Below are 17,695 nucleotides of genomic sequence, written 5' to 3' on the forward strand. Positions count from 1 at the left end.
CATGTATACACATTGAGTGGACTTAGGGAACACGTACATAGTGAGCCTATGTGAACTTTTTTGTGGTGCTGCACTTTCTTTGCTTTCAAACTATCAGCATAAAGTGATTTATTTTCCATTGACGTTTTTGGTAAAATATAGAAGAGCTGTCTTCTAAATGTTCTCATCTGTCAAAGAAGGAGGTGAGAGGGCCCGTGAAAATACACAAGTTACATCCTGGCACCCAAGTGCCAGTTTACTCTTCTCTCCAGGGCCTCCATCTCTCCTTTCATTCATCTCATACCCATGTGACTGTTTGGTTAAAAGCTGTGAAATCATGGATAGAGAGATGAAAAGAGAACGAAAGAAGAGTGAAATAGAAGAGTGATTTAAGCTTTGATGTGACCACAAATTCTCCAGATGCGTATGCTCCCTTAGCACTTTTGGAGATGTGTTGAATGGTGTTTTTTTTTTTTTTCATTTAATCTATGTGGGGTTAAACAAATACACTACACATTTTCATAATTAACAAAGGTTTTTATTTTATATAACTCTCAATATGTACATTTTTTACAGAACTATTTACATGTGTATAAACCAAAACACAAACTTTTTACAAAAGCAAATTTCCATTTAACTTAGAGAATTTGAATAATTTCTGTGTGCAAGTACAGTTTTGCTTGCTGTCAGAATCAGAAGAGAAGTCCAGCCTCTCTCTCACGCACATACAAACTCTCACACACACAAAATGCATAACTTAACATAGCTGACCAAATGTTGTTATGAAAGAAAACAAATCTGATATTATCTATATCTTTGCAGTATGATTAGTGGCTTTCTGAATTAGTGGCAGTACATTTTGTAGGGTGTGTTCACATTACATCACAGAAACCAACTTAAACAACAGCAACAACAGATTGAAACAGGAAAACATCAATGCTCCATAACTGTTTTAGATTTACAAACACTGTTATATGCACAAACATCAATTCTTTATAAGGTTCAAAGTCAGGGTAAGGTGTAAGTGATACCCGTGATCTTTGGCTCAAAGGTTTTAAGCTTGGTACATTCGAGAGATGATCAAACACAATATATAGCCATTCTTGAGTTCAGAAACAATTATTTGGTAAACAACAAGATCTCCAGACTTTAAGGTTTGTTTTTAACATTGGTAAGTATAATTGTGATGATTTTCAGGTAGAACAAAACACATAGGGTCAGTTTCCCAGACAGGGCTAAAGTCACTCCAAGACTAAAAAGTAGTTTGAGATGTCCTAACTGAAAACGGCTTGCACTCACATATCTTAATATATCAAGGCCATTGCTTTGTGTCAAGGTATGTTTGTAAAACTTAAATTTCTGAATTGTAAAAATGACTTAAATAATACAACTTAATGCCTAGTCCTGACTTAAACTAAACCCTGTCTGGGAAACTGCCCAATACAGTCTACAAAAATAAGTGTGGAAAGAGCTAAACAGGGAAATCATTTCAGAATGGTAAATACTCTTCAAAAACAAATAGGTTATTCAGTAACACCATTCTCTGGTCACAATGTCACTCTCACAGACACATCACGCAACACACACACACAATACTTTCACACCAGCACCAAAACTTCAGTCTATTTACTTCGTATAAAAAATTCCTGGTATAAAATTTTTGTGGAGCCAGTGACCAGCACCGGCGTAAAGTCTGTTGTCTCCCAAAGGACCAGAGTCCAAAAAGTTCTTATGAGGCTCAGTGTAGAAGCACTATGAGCAATAGAGAGGCCAACGTGACCAAAATTGAGACCGAAGTAGCGCGGACACCAGAACTGCCCACGCTCCTCTCTACAACTGGGATCATTGCGATGGGGTCATCTGCTAGAAAGAAAGAAAGAAAGAAAGACAATGAGAACATTTCACAACTATGTAACTAAAGTCACACTGTTACACCTTTGCTTACAGAGACTGCAAAGTCTCTCTGAATTCCAAATGGATGTCCTGACACAATCATTGAAAGAAGTGCTCACCTGCCGGAAGCCTGTTAGATGGATTGTGAACGCCTCCTGCAGCCATCTTTCTTTCTTCCATCTCTTTCTTTTCCACTGTCATTTTCTTGTTTTTGGAACCTGAAACAATAAATAATAATATTGAGATCCAGTAATCCAGTAAGCACTGGCAACGGTGATGCAAAGAACCGATCCGACTCTTACCATGAGCTCCAACCACATCCACCTTCAGTCTCAAACACTCTTGTCCATGATGGTGAAGAGGTTTGGCTGTAAAAAGAAAAAAAAAATTCAAAATTTGATTTTTATCATTATTAATGGTTCTGTTAGATTACAGATACAGATGTAGACACTTACAAATATAGTAGTAACTTTCTCCCTGGCGAAACTCCTTGCCCAGAGTGAAGGGAGTGTAGCGCTGGAACTTCTCAGAGAACTTCTCAGGAGCGTGGGCAGCGAAGGGTCTGGAGCACTCCCAGCGCAGCTGGTCAAATGACTGGGGCTTGCAGGCTTCATAATCCTCCAGCTCCACCATGTACAACACGTACCGCTCGGCCTCCTGGGATGGGATCTTGCCACGAGTGTAGTGTGGGCACACGATGTCTAGGTAGTCATTGATGCGGACCTCCACGGTGTAATCGTTCCACAGAAAACTAAAAGGAAGAAAGAGAGAAAAACAACATTGAGGGAAATGCCCTGAAAGTGTTTTCCTGTCAATGTTTATTGGATACTGCTTACAACACAGACACACCTCGGGACTAAAAGGGCTCAGGCGGAAAAAAAGAAACTCGTAGTGCACAAACAAATAGAAATCATGGAAACACCAAAGTGCCCCAGGCGAACCTCAGTGCCAGCTAAACGTAAGGGTTACACACCCTGACACACGTGGGTGTCAGTGACTGATGTTTAGCCGTCACCTGGTCCTTTTATTGATTTGAATGACTGAAAACACCCTGTGAAATCCCGTTTTTCTTTTTCTTTATTGCACTGTCTGTATTGTTTGTGTCACATTGGATGAAGGAGTGTAGAAAAAAAGTGTTTCTTTTCTTTTTACAGCCAAACCTCTTCACCATCATGGACAAAAAAAATCTTTGTTTTGTCAATTTTGCTCTTAAATCATTCACTTTACATTTTTAAACGTTAAGTGTTTATCCACACTGTGATGTTGTTTGACTCATGACCTCTACCTCGTTCTCCTCGGGGATGGAGCCGCTAAGACTGACTGACTCTTTGAATCTAAGTGTTTTTATGACCTACTGTCTGTCTGTCCTTTATTATTGTCTCGTTTTCTTTTCTCATTTTTGTGAGATCTAAGCCTCCCTCCTGCTGTCACTGAATGTGAATTTCAAATGTCTAAATGAGAAAACCACAGCCTTCCACATCTTTATTGTATTTTGTTATATCAGTGATTTAATAATGTGATTTTTGGTAACAGTTGTGAATACATAACACATCTGAATGAATTTTAAAGGTGCCACCGCTAACTTATATTAAGTTTCGTTTACTATATTATCACGTTACGCGCTGTCAGATTTCCATAAACCCAAACTCCTTAAACATTTACTTACACCCCAGAAATCACATGGCCCCATTAGACCTGCTATCAAAACACAAGGCAGTTTCTTCCCCCCACATGCCCTTTGCTCTGTCACTTTCTCCCTTTTGGTAGTCGTTGTTGCTATCGGCAGACGTGGTCAAATGACGGACAGACACGCAGGCTCCTGACGGGCCCCCAGTGTGTCCCCCTTCATCTCGCTCTCTTTCCCACTGTGCTTCTGTGGCAAGCATTAGGCGACCTGTCTAAACAGCTTCACAGTCTATTCAGATAGGGGTAAACATACACATCATTGCGCTCATTAGCGCTGGTTAATGTGGAGATTAGACTCTGTCTCGCACTGCTTCTAATCATTGGCTTGTTCAAAAGGCAGGTTGTATGCCTTGCTAAGCTCGCTGACTTTTCGTTGTGTGGGAAAGCCGTGTTTGTGTGCATTCAGTAAACCGTTTAACAGGCACCAAAGATAAGAACAGACCAAGGCACCAAGTATCAACGGCAATTGAAAAATCAATCTTAAACTTAAAGGGATAGTTCACCCAAAAATGAAAATTCGGTTTAAATTTACTGTCCCTTTAAATATGGTAGCACCGTCTTCACTAGTTTCGCTGGTTTATTCCCTCCGTCTCGTTTCCTCTATTCCTTTGAAGATCTGGAGCTGTTGAGAACCGATTACAATGTGTTTCCGAGACCAAGACGACAACGTGAATTGGGTGTTATTAACTCCCCTATTTCACACACACACTCTCACCGGCCTCTGGGTTGGGTTTGGTCTTGCGCCTTTGGCCACTGACATGTTTAGAAATGAGAGGGTCTGCAGGGTCCTCATGCTGCCAATCGCATGCCTGTCTAATCTCCCCTAAACTGATCCAAGGTCAATCGCTGAAAGCTCTAACAATCACACAGGAGCTCTGTTTTTCTTTTCCCACCTACTGATCTGTCACATCAAAGGCTGCTTTCTCTGCATGTACCCCGCTTGTTCCCGTGTGACAGTTTAGTCTGCGACGGGTTGAGCGTGACAGTGGCGCTCGCTGTTTTGAGAGGCATCTACTAAATCCAGGTAAACAACAAACATCACCTGATCTCTCCTGCCCTCTTCTTTTTTGGCTCATTATGGTCTGCCAGAGTAACGTCTGTACTTGTGGACCCTGAGGGCCACATCACTCATCGGTTTATCAGAAGACACAGTGGAGCCTTCGAGTTTAAACTGGCTGCTCTATCCATCATGGCCCTTTTAAGATGGACACCAGTGGCACTCCTGGCTCACTTGGTGTTTTAGGAAAAAGTCACAATTAAAAATAAATAAATGTTTAAACCATTAAGTAGATTTTTATTTAAGCTGAATCATAGCTGAAACCAGATAACTCAAATCAAAATTGCACTCTAAATCCACTTAATTTAATATACCTTATAAAATATAAGGGGTCACACACCCCTTGGTTTAAAAGATCATGATGCACCTGGTTTTCTCTCAGTGGTGGTAACCAGCAGGTTATGTTTAAATGGCAAAAGATGTTCAAGTCTCTACCTTAGTCTCAAACCTTCTGATTGGTGTTTGGCCCCAAACTTTCCTTCACTTCTGCCCTGTTTTTCTTTAGACTCTGAGGCGGGTCAGATGTGTCAAAGTTCGGGGTCAGATTTTTCAGGCACGTCTTTACTGACTCAGCAGGGCACACACAAGTCAAGCTAACGTACGGTCAGCGCCGTGCGCTTCACAACACATGCACGCACACTGCCAACTGCACTAATCTCGCTGTCAGCACACGCACGCACCCGAGTGTTCAGTTACTAAAACCTTTAAGAGCTCCTGCTTGTCATGACACGCATTGTGATCCTATTTTAGTGGCTTGTTCCCACACTATCAAGTAATAAAACCTGTCTGTTCAAGCACACTCATAAACCTTCACACTATTTGTGTCTGTCTCTCTCCATTACGCAGTGAAACACACAGAGAAGTCTCAATCTTACACCTTTGTCCTATTAGAAATCTGACAGGTTCGGGTGCTAAGCTGTCACTAAGTCATTTTAACCTCAAGGCTCACTCACTTTCTTCTCGACGGTACGCTCCTGTCCTTCTCACCTATTACATAGTAATTACTACAGCCGAAGCGGAGCGAGTCTGAATGCCGGGCAGCTAATCCGTTCTTCCAAACGAGGGATTATCACGCTGAACACACGGATCATACGGCTGCTATTCATCAAACCCAGACCCGTATAATACGAGCCGTTTACTGGCTTTAATGCAGAGGTGGAGGTTACAGGCGCACGGTTCGAGTAAAGTTGCATGTGACTACATGGATATGAGTGTAAAATGCAATTGACACCATAATTTCTGTGTTGAGTTATAAACTGTGGTTGATTTCTCAGGACATCCATCTATGTCTTTTTGCTCCGCCTTTATCTGTATAAATATCTTATATCTTTCTATCTCCCATCCTCCAGTCTTCATCCATCTTCTCCTCCCTCTTTCTTTATTCCCTCTGTTTAAAATCACATTATAAACCAGGGCCTCTTCATTCAGGCTAATTTTTGGAGAAACACTCTTTCTCTCCGTCTGACCTCTGACCCCCACCCATCCCCCGATCGTGTCTGTCCCTTACAAATGCCTGATTTTCCCCTTCCTCCAGTCGTCTTTCACTTTTAAATGAATGCTAATTGCCTGCTGTTTCGCTGGCTCGTTGTTTGCTAGCATACTGTGAGCTTTGTTCAAAGTCAGCAGCATTAGTGTGAAAAGTACCTAACACACTGAAAAAAGTACAATTTCTTTCAATTTAAGGAACATGATATAAGTTATATTGCACTTGAGTGGTCTGTAGGTGGTGATAGTGAGCTACTCTAAGATCTTAAATGCCGACAGTCAACTTGAGACAATTAAGTAATGGCACGGCATGCAACAGGCTGCTGACTTGTTGTTTACATTCTGACATAGGTCACACACCTTACTATGACAATTACACAATCTAGTACGCTGTACTACTGGCTCAAAAACAGGAAAACTTTAACTCAACAGTGTAGTAGGAATCAAAACAGCAATCAGGGACAAAGCAAGACAGACAAATGGATGGGCCTGTGTGGGAAAACGAGTGCAGGGAAAAACGGAGCAGGAAGGGAATGAGGAGAAATAGTAAGGAAGTCTGCGACGGAGATAAGGAGAGAAAAACAGAGATAAAGAGGTGGAGGAGGGGATGTTAAGGGTTAAATGAATGCAAACATATAATGTAGAAAAGAAACAAATGAAAAAGGTATAACAAGAAAAGTGTTTCGTAATCAAACCTCTAGATGGTGGTGCATTCCATAATATAAAAAAATTTTGGTTTTCCATACAAATCCATTTTTGAGCGCAGTGGGATTATGCAGCACTGGATTACAATGCCTATAAATATAACACTGATTTTTGTGTGAATGGGTCACTGACTCAGATAACAAACATCAACATATAATCTGAGGCTGAACACTGTGTCCGTTTCACAGATTATAGACCAGTTCACATAGTTGGCTTGAGGCCATGTGTTTGTGTCTGTGCTTGTGAGCGTCTATGAGACAGAGACAAAGAACAAGGAGTTCAGAAAGATGGATTTATGGTCTATCTGTGGAATCTGAATATGTGTGCTAATCTTCTTTTAAAGCCTTTCACGCCACATTTTAGCATTGGAAGGGAACAAAGAGGTACAAGAGAAGCAGGAGATCCAATCAAGGAAGAGAAACAGGAAATAAAATGGACAATGAGTGGACAGCTGAAAGGTCAAGTATAGTAACATGCTTGAAGGAAGGAATCCCTGCCTATTAAATATACACAAATCACAAATTCTGTTTTGCCAGTGTGTAGTGATATCGTTGCTCATTATTAAAACCACTCCCCTCCACTTTCAGTCAAACTGTAAACTGTATGGTACATCCAGACAAAAATAAGCACATAAACTTACTTCTTGTGTTTAGTGATTTCGGGACAAAGCAAGGATTAGGCGACGTTAACGTGACAGGACTTTTAAACTTTAGCGTGCAAGCACTGGCATGCGATGAGCACGACAACAGACTCTCGAAAACAACATCCACCTGTCACTCATCTGGCATCAGACCTGAAAATCCAGACACACTCACGCACATACCCGCCAAACCAGAGATGCTGCTTGCCAAAGGACACGCGCAGGAGATTAAATCATTATCGATTACGCACGCAAACGCCCAGTGCATGTGTTTATCTGTTTGTGTTTGTAAATACTTTTCTGTTACAGGCGAAAACAGAAAATCATCTCAATTAATATTTAACACCTTATTGGCTTCGGAGGTCTGGCATCGATTTGCCAAGCCTTGCTAATCCACTTTGCATACAGACTGATTGTGTTTCATGGTCTGATTGAATAATCACTGGCTGTAGTAGAAAGTCATTAAAGCGTGAATAGAAAGGAAAGAAAACAAAAGGAGAGGCCTGAAAATCCCATTAGTGGGAATATCATTGTTTCTGTTTTTCTTAGAACATGTGATTAATGCAAGAGGATTAACTTCAAAGTGCTATAAAAGCACAGATCCTAACACATCTGCCAGCTCAAGATGCTTTATACTTTCAACTGTAGTTTAATGTGTGTTCTCTTCTAAAAGGACAAACTGTATACATGATTTGTGTGTGCTTTAAAAATAAATAAAATAATTACACACAGATGCATAATCATTTTTAGGGCTATGCAACCCTGCATGTGAATGTGAACCATTTTGCCATAATCTCATCCAGCTCTTTTCTCAATCTCAATCTTCCACTTTAACTCAGGTTACCTTTCCTTTACCCTTTCCGTTTTTGAGCCAATAAATCCGGCTTCTGTTACCCCTTCTTCATCACCTTCCTTCCAGAGTGGATCCTAAAAGAGTTTCAGCTTCTAGTCATTCTAGCTCTCTTTCTTCAGCTGCTGCTGTGCCTGCCTCTCTCTCTCTCTCTCGGGGTGTCTGGTTATGGCTGGTACGCTAACATTGCGCAATGACATTGATGAATTACTCACTCAACAGCACGTAGAGCTCCTGAATCATAACACACAGTATGAATCACTATTGACATCAGTTAATCTTTCATTGGGTCATGACTCTTAGTCCAGATTCCCTTGCTAGTAGAGTTACTACGAACTACCTTTTATGATTAAAGGTTCACTACAGTCATATCTAAAGAGGTGTTTACGTGGAAATACAGGTGAACGTTCAAAGTCAATAATAGTTGGCTACAGAAGGAAACAGATCCAGGTAATATCCAATCAGCAGGATCTTCATGTCAGTTCACGGTCAAAAATGCTGTTTTACAGTAAATAAGATGACACTGATAGCACTTGATACAAGACCCACTATCTATTAAAGCCCATTTTCTCTTTCTTAAGTTTCCTACTAAAAGCATAATAAATCGCACCGATCGCTGTCATTTGTATTGATCTTTATAAAGTGCTTAATGACCAGTCCTTCCTCGCTATCGAAAATATGTCTTTAAGGTTTATAGAGCACCCTCATTTGTTGACAGCAACACAGCTTCATAACACACAGTAATAAGATACATCTTGTAAATGTGCAAGCTACTACTAGCTGTACATATTCTAGTCCAGACTGCTCATGTCTGTCTATTTATTGCTGTGTGTGTGTCTGTGTGTCTGTTTGTATGTACGAACAGTGTGTGTGTGTGCGCGCGCGTGTGTGTATATTTAGGCTGATCTGTCTGTCCATCTGTCTGGATTTCTTTCCATGTACTACTTTGGCCAACTGTTGTGTGTTGTCTCATATGAAACAATAGTTGCATAAAAGTTAGATGCAGAGATAAGCAAAGTGTAAGAGGTAAACACAAAGTGTAAACAACCTGAGACATTGAAGAACAATTGAAGAGCAAAAAGAGCACATTTTTTAGAGTTAATATGTGTTAAATGTATGTTTCTGCAACGTTTTCATATTTATTTAGGTTGACTACACAGTGCTTATGACAATAAAGCTCTCATAATAAAGATTTGCTTAAAAAACGCCAAAAATAGTGTGTATTTCTAATCAATGTATTCCAAAGGTAAATGCGAGCACAATAGCAAATTAAAGGGGGAAAGGAAAACCAAGTCTGACACAAATATATTAGTTAAAAAGATAAAACTTACTGTGGGTTTGAACTGTTCCAGTATACACTGTGTCGTTCCCCAGACGCGTGCCAGGCGCTGACGCTCACCGTTACACACAGCAACCACAACAAATCCATCGAGCACGAGATATAATACTTTAAAACGAGAATATATTCGAGCACAGAAAATATTTTGCACAAACTAACGTGCACTAATGCAGTGCAAGCAACGCTGAAACGCAAGTGAATAGGTTTGCTAAATAACAGTTTTGTAAATCTCTCCGTCTGATACAATCTCAGTAGCTGAGTGAAATGTGCGCCGAGTCCTTTTTATACTCAGACGCAAAGCCACGCCTCTTAGCCAATGAGCGAAGAGGATCGCTCTTCTCTGACACGCCTTTTACGCACAGGCTTAAAAGATTGAAGTGAACAGACCATCTGCATTAATGAATAAATCCCGTTTCATAAGTCAGTTATTTATATATATTTTTTAATTCAGTAATGGAGACGAACACATAATTCCTTACTTTACTTGATATACACATAAATTACTTATTCATAATGCACTTTTAATTTCAATTTAACATTTGCAATTTCTGTTTCATTTTACTTTGTTAAATAAGAACAGTGGAACAGTGAATACTAAATATTTTATACCCTAAATCTAACCTGTTTGCAGGAAGTGAGATTATATTCATGTGCTACATTAATCAGTCTGACAGCAAGTTGAGTAATTTTACCCTGGGCAGCTGCGTTTAGTTACTTATGAAATATTACATTTGGAAATGCACCCATTGTGCATTTGTGTGACTGACAATGGAGGATTTTTCTGTCTATCAATCAAAAACTATAATCCCTTAAATCCCTTTACACTTGATAACGGTATTATGACATCAAATCTGCAGTCATCAAGCCCCCCACTCACCCCCTTGTGCCTTGGTGCTCTCTAATCCACTCCTACCTACTCATCCTGGGTCAAAGTGGACACCAATTATCCCATGTCCAGATTTCTTCCGTCGGGGTTGAAAGGTAAGCCGAGTAGAAAGTGTTTACCTGTGGACTATTCTGGGATAGGCTGGGCAGGCTCATACATGTTATATGTTGCTTAAGGCTTCGGTTTGCGACAATTAGTCAGGGCTGAGTGTGTACGCACGAGCAAGGGTGCTCCGTCTGTTATGATGAGCATAATGCGTCACCTTTATCAGGTGAGCAGTCAAATTGGTGATGCATCTGGAGTTTCCATTTAAAGAACTCAGTCTGAACTTACTGAGTATGACAGGATGGAGTATGCTTATGAGTTACATTAGTGTAGGAGGTAGAGCTCTGAGCAAATGTTCAGGAACAGATCTGCCACAGCAGGCTTCCCTTTTACAGCAGAATCTGGCACTATGCATTGAGCCAAATCACAATCTTTGACAGAAGCTGCAATCTTTCTCTTCTTCCTCTCTTTTCATTTTACTCTTCTATCTACACCGTGTCTGGTTAGTTATCTCTCATTCTTCTCATCCACAGTAGCCGTTGCTGTGCTGTCTGTCGAGTATGGATAGATTCGTGTGGGAGTATTTTGCATTTGTTGGCCACAGTGTCCACTTTGTGTGTAAGTGTGCGTGTGTGTGAATGGGCAGTGGTCCAGTGTTCTGAACGGTGGCCGAACAAAGGCACCATTTGCATAATGGACCTCAGTTTTACACAGTAACAAAGGCCCGAACGACTTTGCCATTCAGCATGGAAACACTGTATCCACTTTAACACAAATTCTCTAATGTCTTGTTAATGTCACTATGTAAAGTGTTTCTTTATTGTAGATGCAGCTCTCATTCAGTGAGTTTAATGGCTCCCAGAATCATTTGCTATAAAACTTTTGGAGTTAAAAAGTTGAAGAATATCCAGCAAGATGATTAATGAGAACAAGAGCGATAATTAAATCACAACACATAATGAAGTGCTGTTTAGAGTTTATTGAGACTTTAGAGTTGCCAGTACATATTCATAGGGGCTCAGTTCGATTTCATCCATACAACAAAGAAAATAATTAATTCCTTCAATTACCTTCTTACTTCAGATGACGAAATATGTCATGAATAATGCATTTATTCCTCATTGTGAAACAAGCCCATAGCTGTTATCACGAGCTAAATGTGTCCCTTCGGAACATTAACTCTGTTTGTTAGCTCCCTGACATGCAAAATTAGCACCATAGTTATATAACAAGAACGATGACAACAACAATAACATTTGCAAACTTTGGACAACCTTTATACTGCGCTTCAAGCTGTGTCTGCCCTTCTGGCACCTGCAGAAAGTATTTTAACACGCAGTGTTTGTGTTTCTAGGCACCTCAGTGAATAATTACTGAGATATAATTACTGTTTTGCTAATAGCATAACAACTCTCCTGAAACAGAGAAGTCGAGATAGTGGGCGGGTAAACTAAGGTGATTTATTTATCAAAACCACAGGCCAGGCCGGGATAGACAATGAAAACAATGAAAAGCGAGGGTTGACAACAGGTGAAGACCTATGAAGGGTGGAGATGACAATCCGTTGAGGGTTTGGTTGAAAATAAGGAGTGGATCTCTGTATCGTTCTGCTAAGATACACCCTGAGGCTTATAGAGAATCTGCTATTGCCAAACACTGAGGGGGAGAGATGGAGCGATGGGTTGAGTGAGGAAAAACAACGAGCAGAAATGTGGGTATACAATTACATAATATAAATGAACAACAGTGAAGGATGACCCGGAGAATGGAGTAGGTGTTTATGTAGGAGAGAAGGAATAGCCTTGATACTTAATATACTGCAGTGCAAAAACATAAAAATTTAAAAAGTCTATCACAGGATTACTTCGAAAAGGCTGACCTGTATTTCTAAGAGACTAAAACTTTCTGTGTTCACAAGGGATGGCAAATTATTTAATAAAAGAAGAATGAGCATGTTTCTTTTAATGAGTGAAAAAATACAACATTTTTGAATTAGAAAAATGCATATAGAAAATGTCTCATGTACAGACAACTAAAATGCAATACAGAAGGCTTCCAGGCAATTGTATTAAAATCAAAGCTTGTTTTCTATGTCCTCCATCTGAGGTCATCAATTAGAAGCACCGCGGTCTGACCCCACGGCATACATACACACTTCTGTCGCCCTATTTATCCCTCTGCTCCGTCTCATTGCGGCACACTCCAACAAGCTGTTCTCCTTTGGCACATACAATAGGATGACCACTCATTAGCATACAGGTGGTCTGCATTGTGGGCCAGGCTCTGGTAGAAGGCACACTCCTGTACAAAGGGGCTCCTGTTACTCCACAGGGGGTAAATGAGCGACCAGAAGTGTTTTCTAAAGATGATGCTTACACACACGCACACTTCTGTTTTAACTATTAGACGTAGGCAAATAATTAACTCAACTTTTCGTTGCACAGACATTTGGTCATTTTCTCTACCTCTTTCTAATAAGAGACCCTTTTCAATCCTCATGCCATTCCTCCCAATAACACTTGATTTCTCCTGCTGTTTAGACAAGTATCAGAAATGTTTTTTTTATGTGATTACTTTGTTTGTGTGTTTAGTTTTAACGGCTGTAATGTTATGTGCTCTTTTTAATTTCCTCTTTTTATGTGAAGCGCTTTGAGATGCTGCTTTTAAAGGCACTATACAAAATAAAGTTATTATTATTATTATTATTAAATGAACCAGGGGTTGGGACAAAATTAATTTATTGGTAATACTGTACATTTCTTATAGCTGTCAGATATGCTGTCTGTAATGACAGTTTTCTTTTTCAAGTTGAAAATACTGTGATAAAGTTTTATACAGACAGTGAAAAAATTCAGCATTTTTGTCATCATATATTTATGCTACTTTAACTTAAAAATATAAGTTCAACAATTTCAACTTGTTTTTATAAGTTATGTCAACTCACAGGTCAAAACTTTAAAAAACCAAGTTCTTTTAACTTATTGCTGCAATTATTTACAGGTATTGATAATTAAATTAGTAAATCTGTCTGTGAAATAAAGGTTAAAGTCTCATAATCTAATTATTAGATTGGTATTATCAAAGTGATAATCATCCTTGGTTTTACATTGATTTCAATTTCTAACATGACCTTATTCATTCAGTATTAGAGATAAAAGGGTTATGTTTTCACAAATTTTTTTTTACATTATGTAGAATGTTTTTATCACAAAAACATGACTGGGCTTTCACAGACTGGGTCACATTTTGACTGACATTGATTCAATTGAATGTACATGAATAGACAACATCTATCCAAAGATTGACTCTTAATAAAATACAAACATTATTCAAGACACTGTTTTTCACTATTTTTAAAGTGTTATTCATCTTTATTCATTAAATTTTTAGGTTGTGACATTCTTTTCATTTTCTTCTCATGGTCTTTTATTTTTTCACTTTGTGTTACTGTCACTGTGCCTCTTCATCACACATGTTATTCTTGTCTATTTTCTTGTTCTCTCTCAGTTTGCTTAAAAGCCCATCTAAATTTAGAGGTGGTCAGAAGGCTTAGTATCATGATTATGAATGTTCTTGTTTTGGTTATGCAAGCCCAAGCTTTATCACGAATGTGGACCATGTCAGGATTAAAAGCAGCAGATGAAAGATTACTCTATGTGCCAGACGACTGCCACCGTTTTTTATATCTTTCTCTTTCTCTCTACTTAGCGCCTTCTTCAACACATGCGCACATATAAGTTCTCTGTTGTTTTTCATGCTTCATCAGGTGGCGTCTGACATGTCTCTCTCTTTACTCATTCTTTTCTCACTGAGGAGCTTGTGTGCTTTGTTGTCTCACTTCAGTTACACACACACATGCATACTCTCAGACATGTTACTCATATGCAACCTTAAGCAATGCATGGCATTGATTCTTGACTGGACTTTTGTGATGCTCTATCTGTCTTCCAGCAAAAACAACTAAACCATTACAAAAGATTCAGAATGTAGGAGCTTGAATGTTCATCTGTCAGTCCAGAAGAGTGCATGTCACACCTCTCTTCATCTCTCTCTATTGGCTGCATGCATAAAGTTTAAGTCATTGCTGCTTGCATACAAGATGGCGACTGCACCCTCATTCACCCCATCCAGAACCATGTGTTGAGCAAACAAGTGGCCCCTTTTGGTACCCTCACAAAAGGGATCAAATCCCTATGCTGTTCAATCACTTTCGCTGTTCTTTGCTGATGGAATGATCCACCAAACCCTGTTGATTAGTCACTTATCTGAAAAAGATAAAAATATACCTATTCTATAAACACATGAAATGGAAATGTTATATTTACAGGGACATGTTATACTTTATTGCTTTCTTAGCATTTATTTTATTATTGCCCTTTTAAAATGTATTGCTTCATTTACATAATTTTTGTAACTCGCTTTGGAGAAAGTGTCTGCTAAATGGTTAAATTTAAATGTCTATGGGGTGATTTCCCGGACAGGGCTTATAGTCCCAGACTAAAATGCAAGTTTGAGCTGAGCTTTAATTTAAAAACACATTGTACTGATATATATATTAAGTTTAACATATATCAGTGACATTATTTTTTCTCAAGATGTACACCAGTATTTTTTTGCAAGGTTTGTTTGTAAAAACTCCTTAAATGTCCTAAGGTCTACACTGCAAAAAAAATGACTTGTTTTCAGTAGAAATATCTAAAAAAATCTTAAACCAAGATGTATTTTCTAGATGAGCAAAATTACCTAAAAATGAAACCTAGTTTTTAGACCAAAACTATACAATTTACGCCAATTTGTGCTTAAAACAAGCAAAAAATATCTGCCAATGGGTTGAAACTATTTTTCTTGAATTTAGTGTTTAAGAAAAATGTTCAAGATTTTTTTGCTTACCCCATTGGCAGATTTTTTTGCTTGTTTTATGCACAAAGTCCCTTAAATGTAATATTTTTGGTCTAAAAACTAGACTTATTTTCTTGGTTTGTTTTGCTCATCAAGAAAAAGCATCTTAATTTAAGAATTTTTTGATATTTTTACTGAAAACAAGACAAAAATACTAAGATTTTTTTTTCTTGAAAATCATTTTTTTGCAGTGTGTACCATGTACGTAGATGTACCTTTGAGGTGCTCAATATTTTAAATTCTGTCAATATCCCATCCCATCAATATCTGTAATATTTTTGTCTGTAAAGTCTGTAAATTTTTTTTATAAAAAAATGTATTCTATACTTAATTTGAACTGAGAACTCTGAATACTGAGCTATGAAATAGCAACATCTGAGACATATACAGTATATTTACTTCAAGGTTTCATCACATAAACACACTTAATATACTCCACTGTCTTCAGTCCTCTGTCCTGGTAAGACCCAGACGAACAGGTCTCTCTGTCTTTCCATGTGTTTGCACTCTATTCATCAGCAATGAAATAGACACATATTCAAGGATCCCAGATGGGCTGACTTGTACTGTATATTGTGGAGGCGAGGTGTGACAACTGACAATTTATACACACTATCACACACAAGCAAGTACACACAAAAGCACGCCATTTTAAGGTGATATAGCCCGTGTGCCTGTGATTGCATGTTTTCGGCTTTGTGTGATGCATTTGAGGACAGAATGAACAGAACAAATGATACAACGAGAACAAAGAGGCAGATGTAAGGATGCTGGATCATCTTCTAGGATGAAGTGCTACCGTTGTTCATATTCATCAGCATGACTCAGGCGAAAACAGCTGCGTGCAACTGACTCACTTACCATAAATGTATGTTTTAGATTATGTCTTCACATTAAAATAGAAGTAGCATTGTCATATGGTTAGGGCATTGCCTGCATTACTGGAAAGCAAACACACACACAGATGATCATGTTATCAGTTTGTACTCCTGCCACATCAATATATGCATTACAAGGTGTTATGTAGTCATGCATTTTTTTTGTACCACCAGTGATGCATAAAAAGAATTGCAAAAATAATGATTAAATAATTAGTTGAAATACGAATACATTTCCTGTTCTTGTAGCTCAACTGGAAAACCACAGTGCTTTGGTAACAGAAAGGTCACTGAGTTTAATTCCCAGGGAAAACATTAAATGATAAAATCTATACCCTGATTGCACTTTAAATTACTTTACGTCTCTGCCAAATGCAGAAAATAGTGAAAGTGCTCTCTGCTTTATTTATATACTTGCAGATGCTCAGCTGTACAGCATGATGTTTTTATGATTTAAATGAGGTCATGACCTGGTAAAGTTTTACACTTCTGCAGACATGCTCCAGTCATTTGGATGGATATGTGACTGATGTGTTCATGAACATGTGTATCATAAAAATACATGCATACCATAACACATGTAACATGAGAGTGTATTCTGTAAATACATGTTTGCCTTATGCATCACATTTATGCATATACATAGAAGATTTTTACAACACATACGTGCACACAACACAACCTGTCCCCTACAGTTTCTTGATCTCTCAATAAAAAAGTATAGTAGAAGTCAGGCCCAGGACCAGATATGAGATCAAAGGTGGGGCAAGTGATATTCCAGGTTGGCTGGTCGGATGGGGGGACTCTTTAATGCTTTAATCTCACATGTCTATAGTTTTAATATTTCCCATATATTTAAGACAATTGTTAGGGTTTTTGTCATTGTTGTGTTTGTGTTTTCTTCATGTTTTTTTTTAGTTTTTGCACATATTTTGGAACTATTTAGTAACTTTATATATATATATATATATAAATGGTTAACATGTTTATTTTTACATTCTCTTTTTTTGCATTTGTAATATTTTTTGACCCTTTTACAGATCTTGTATCAATTAAGTAACTCTAGATTTGATAAAAAGGGGCAGGTCTTTTAAAATAACTATTTACATAAACTAAAACAAACTTGTTACAAACTAAAAAAAATGCTGTTTTTCTTAAGAATTATTCTCATGTTAATATAGTATAACATTACAGATTTGTGGCCAAAAGATTAGCTGGTGTGGGGCCAGGATGGGCCAAGCCACTGATTGGGGGGGCCAGGCCCACTCTGGCCCCCCCCGAGGCTTACCAGACCCTGACCACACAAGCCTCAGTGGCCTACTGTACTTCTCATCTGCTCTCCCCTTCACTTTT

The 17,695-nt window shown here is 38.6% G+C and overlaps 1 protein-coding gene across 2 annotated transcripts; it reads right to left on the reverse strand.

The window, feature by feature from the left end:
* Positions 1–495: 495 nt before the first annotated feature.
* efna1b (ephrin-A1b) lies at positions 496–9,896 on the reverse strand. Of its 2 annotated transcripts, none has more exons than XM_065261028.1 (5): positions 9,627–9,896; positions 2,328–2,623; positions 2,175–2,240; positions 1,992–2,090; positions 496–1,839 (listed from the first exon to the last, which is right to left on the reverse strand). In XM_065261028.1, exons 1-5 carry the CDS (start codon positions 9,722–9,724, stop codon positions 1,718–1,720), a joined length of 681 nt encoding a protein of 226 aa, XP_065117100.1. In that variant the 5' UTR covers positions 9,725–9,896; the 3' UTR covers positions 496–1,717. The 2 variants fall into 2 exon arrangements, with proteins under 2 accessions (XP_065117100.1, XP_065117099.1); XM_065261027.1 differs by having other exon boundaries at positions 496–1,842.
* Positions 9,897–17,695: the final 7,799 nt, after the last annotated feature.

The sequence above is a fragment of the Paramisgurnus dabryanus genome, chromosome 13 (assembly GCF_030506205.2).
Source record: "Paramisgurnus dabryanus chromosome 13, PD_genome_1.1, whole genome shotgun sequence".
NCBI lineage: Eukaryota > Metazoa > Chordata > Actinopteri > Cypriniformes > Cobitidae > Paramisgurnus > Paramisgurnus dabryanus.

Coding starts and splice junctions, on each gene's coding strand:
- efna1b (XM_065261027.1), bottom strand. CDS start 9,724: ATGGATTTGTTGTGGTTGCTGTGTGTAACGGTGAGCGTCAGCGCCTGG. Junction 2,241..2,327: donor AGAAAGTTACTACTATATTT/GTAAGTGTCTAC, acceptor TTCTTTTTACAG/CCAAACCTCTTCACCATCAT. Junction 2,091..2,174: donor GGATGTGGTTGGAGCTCATG/GTAAGAGTCGGA, acceptor TTATTGTTTCAG/GTTCCAAAAACAAGAAAATG.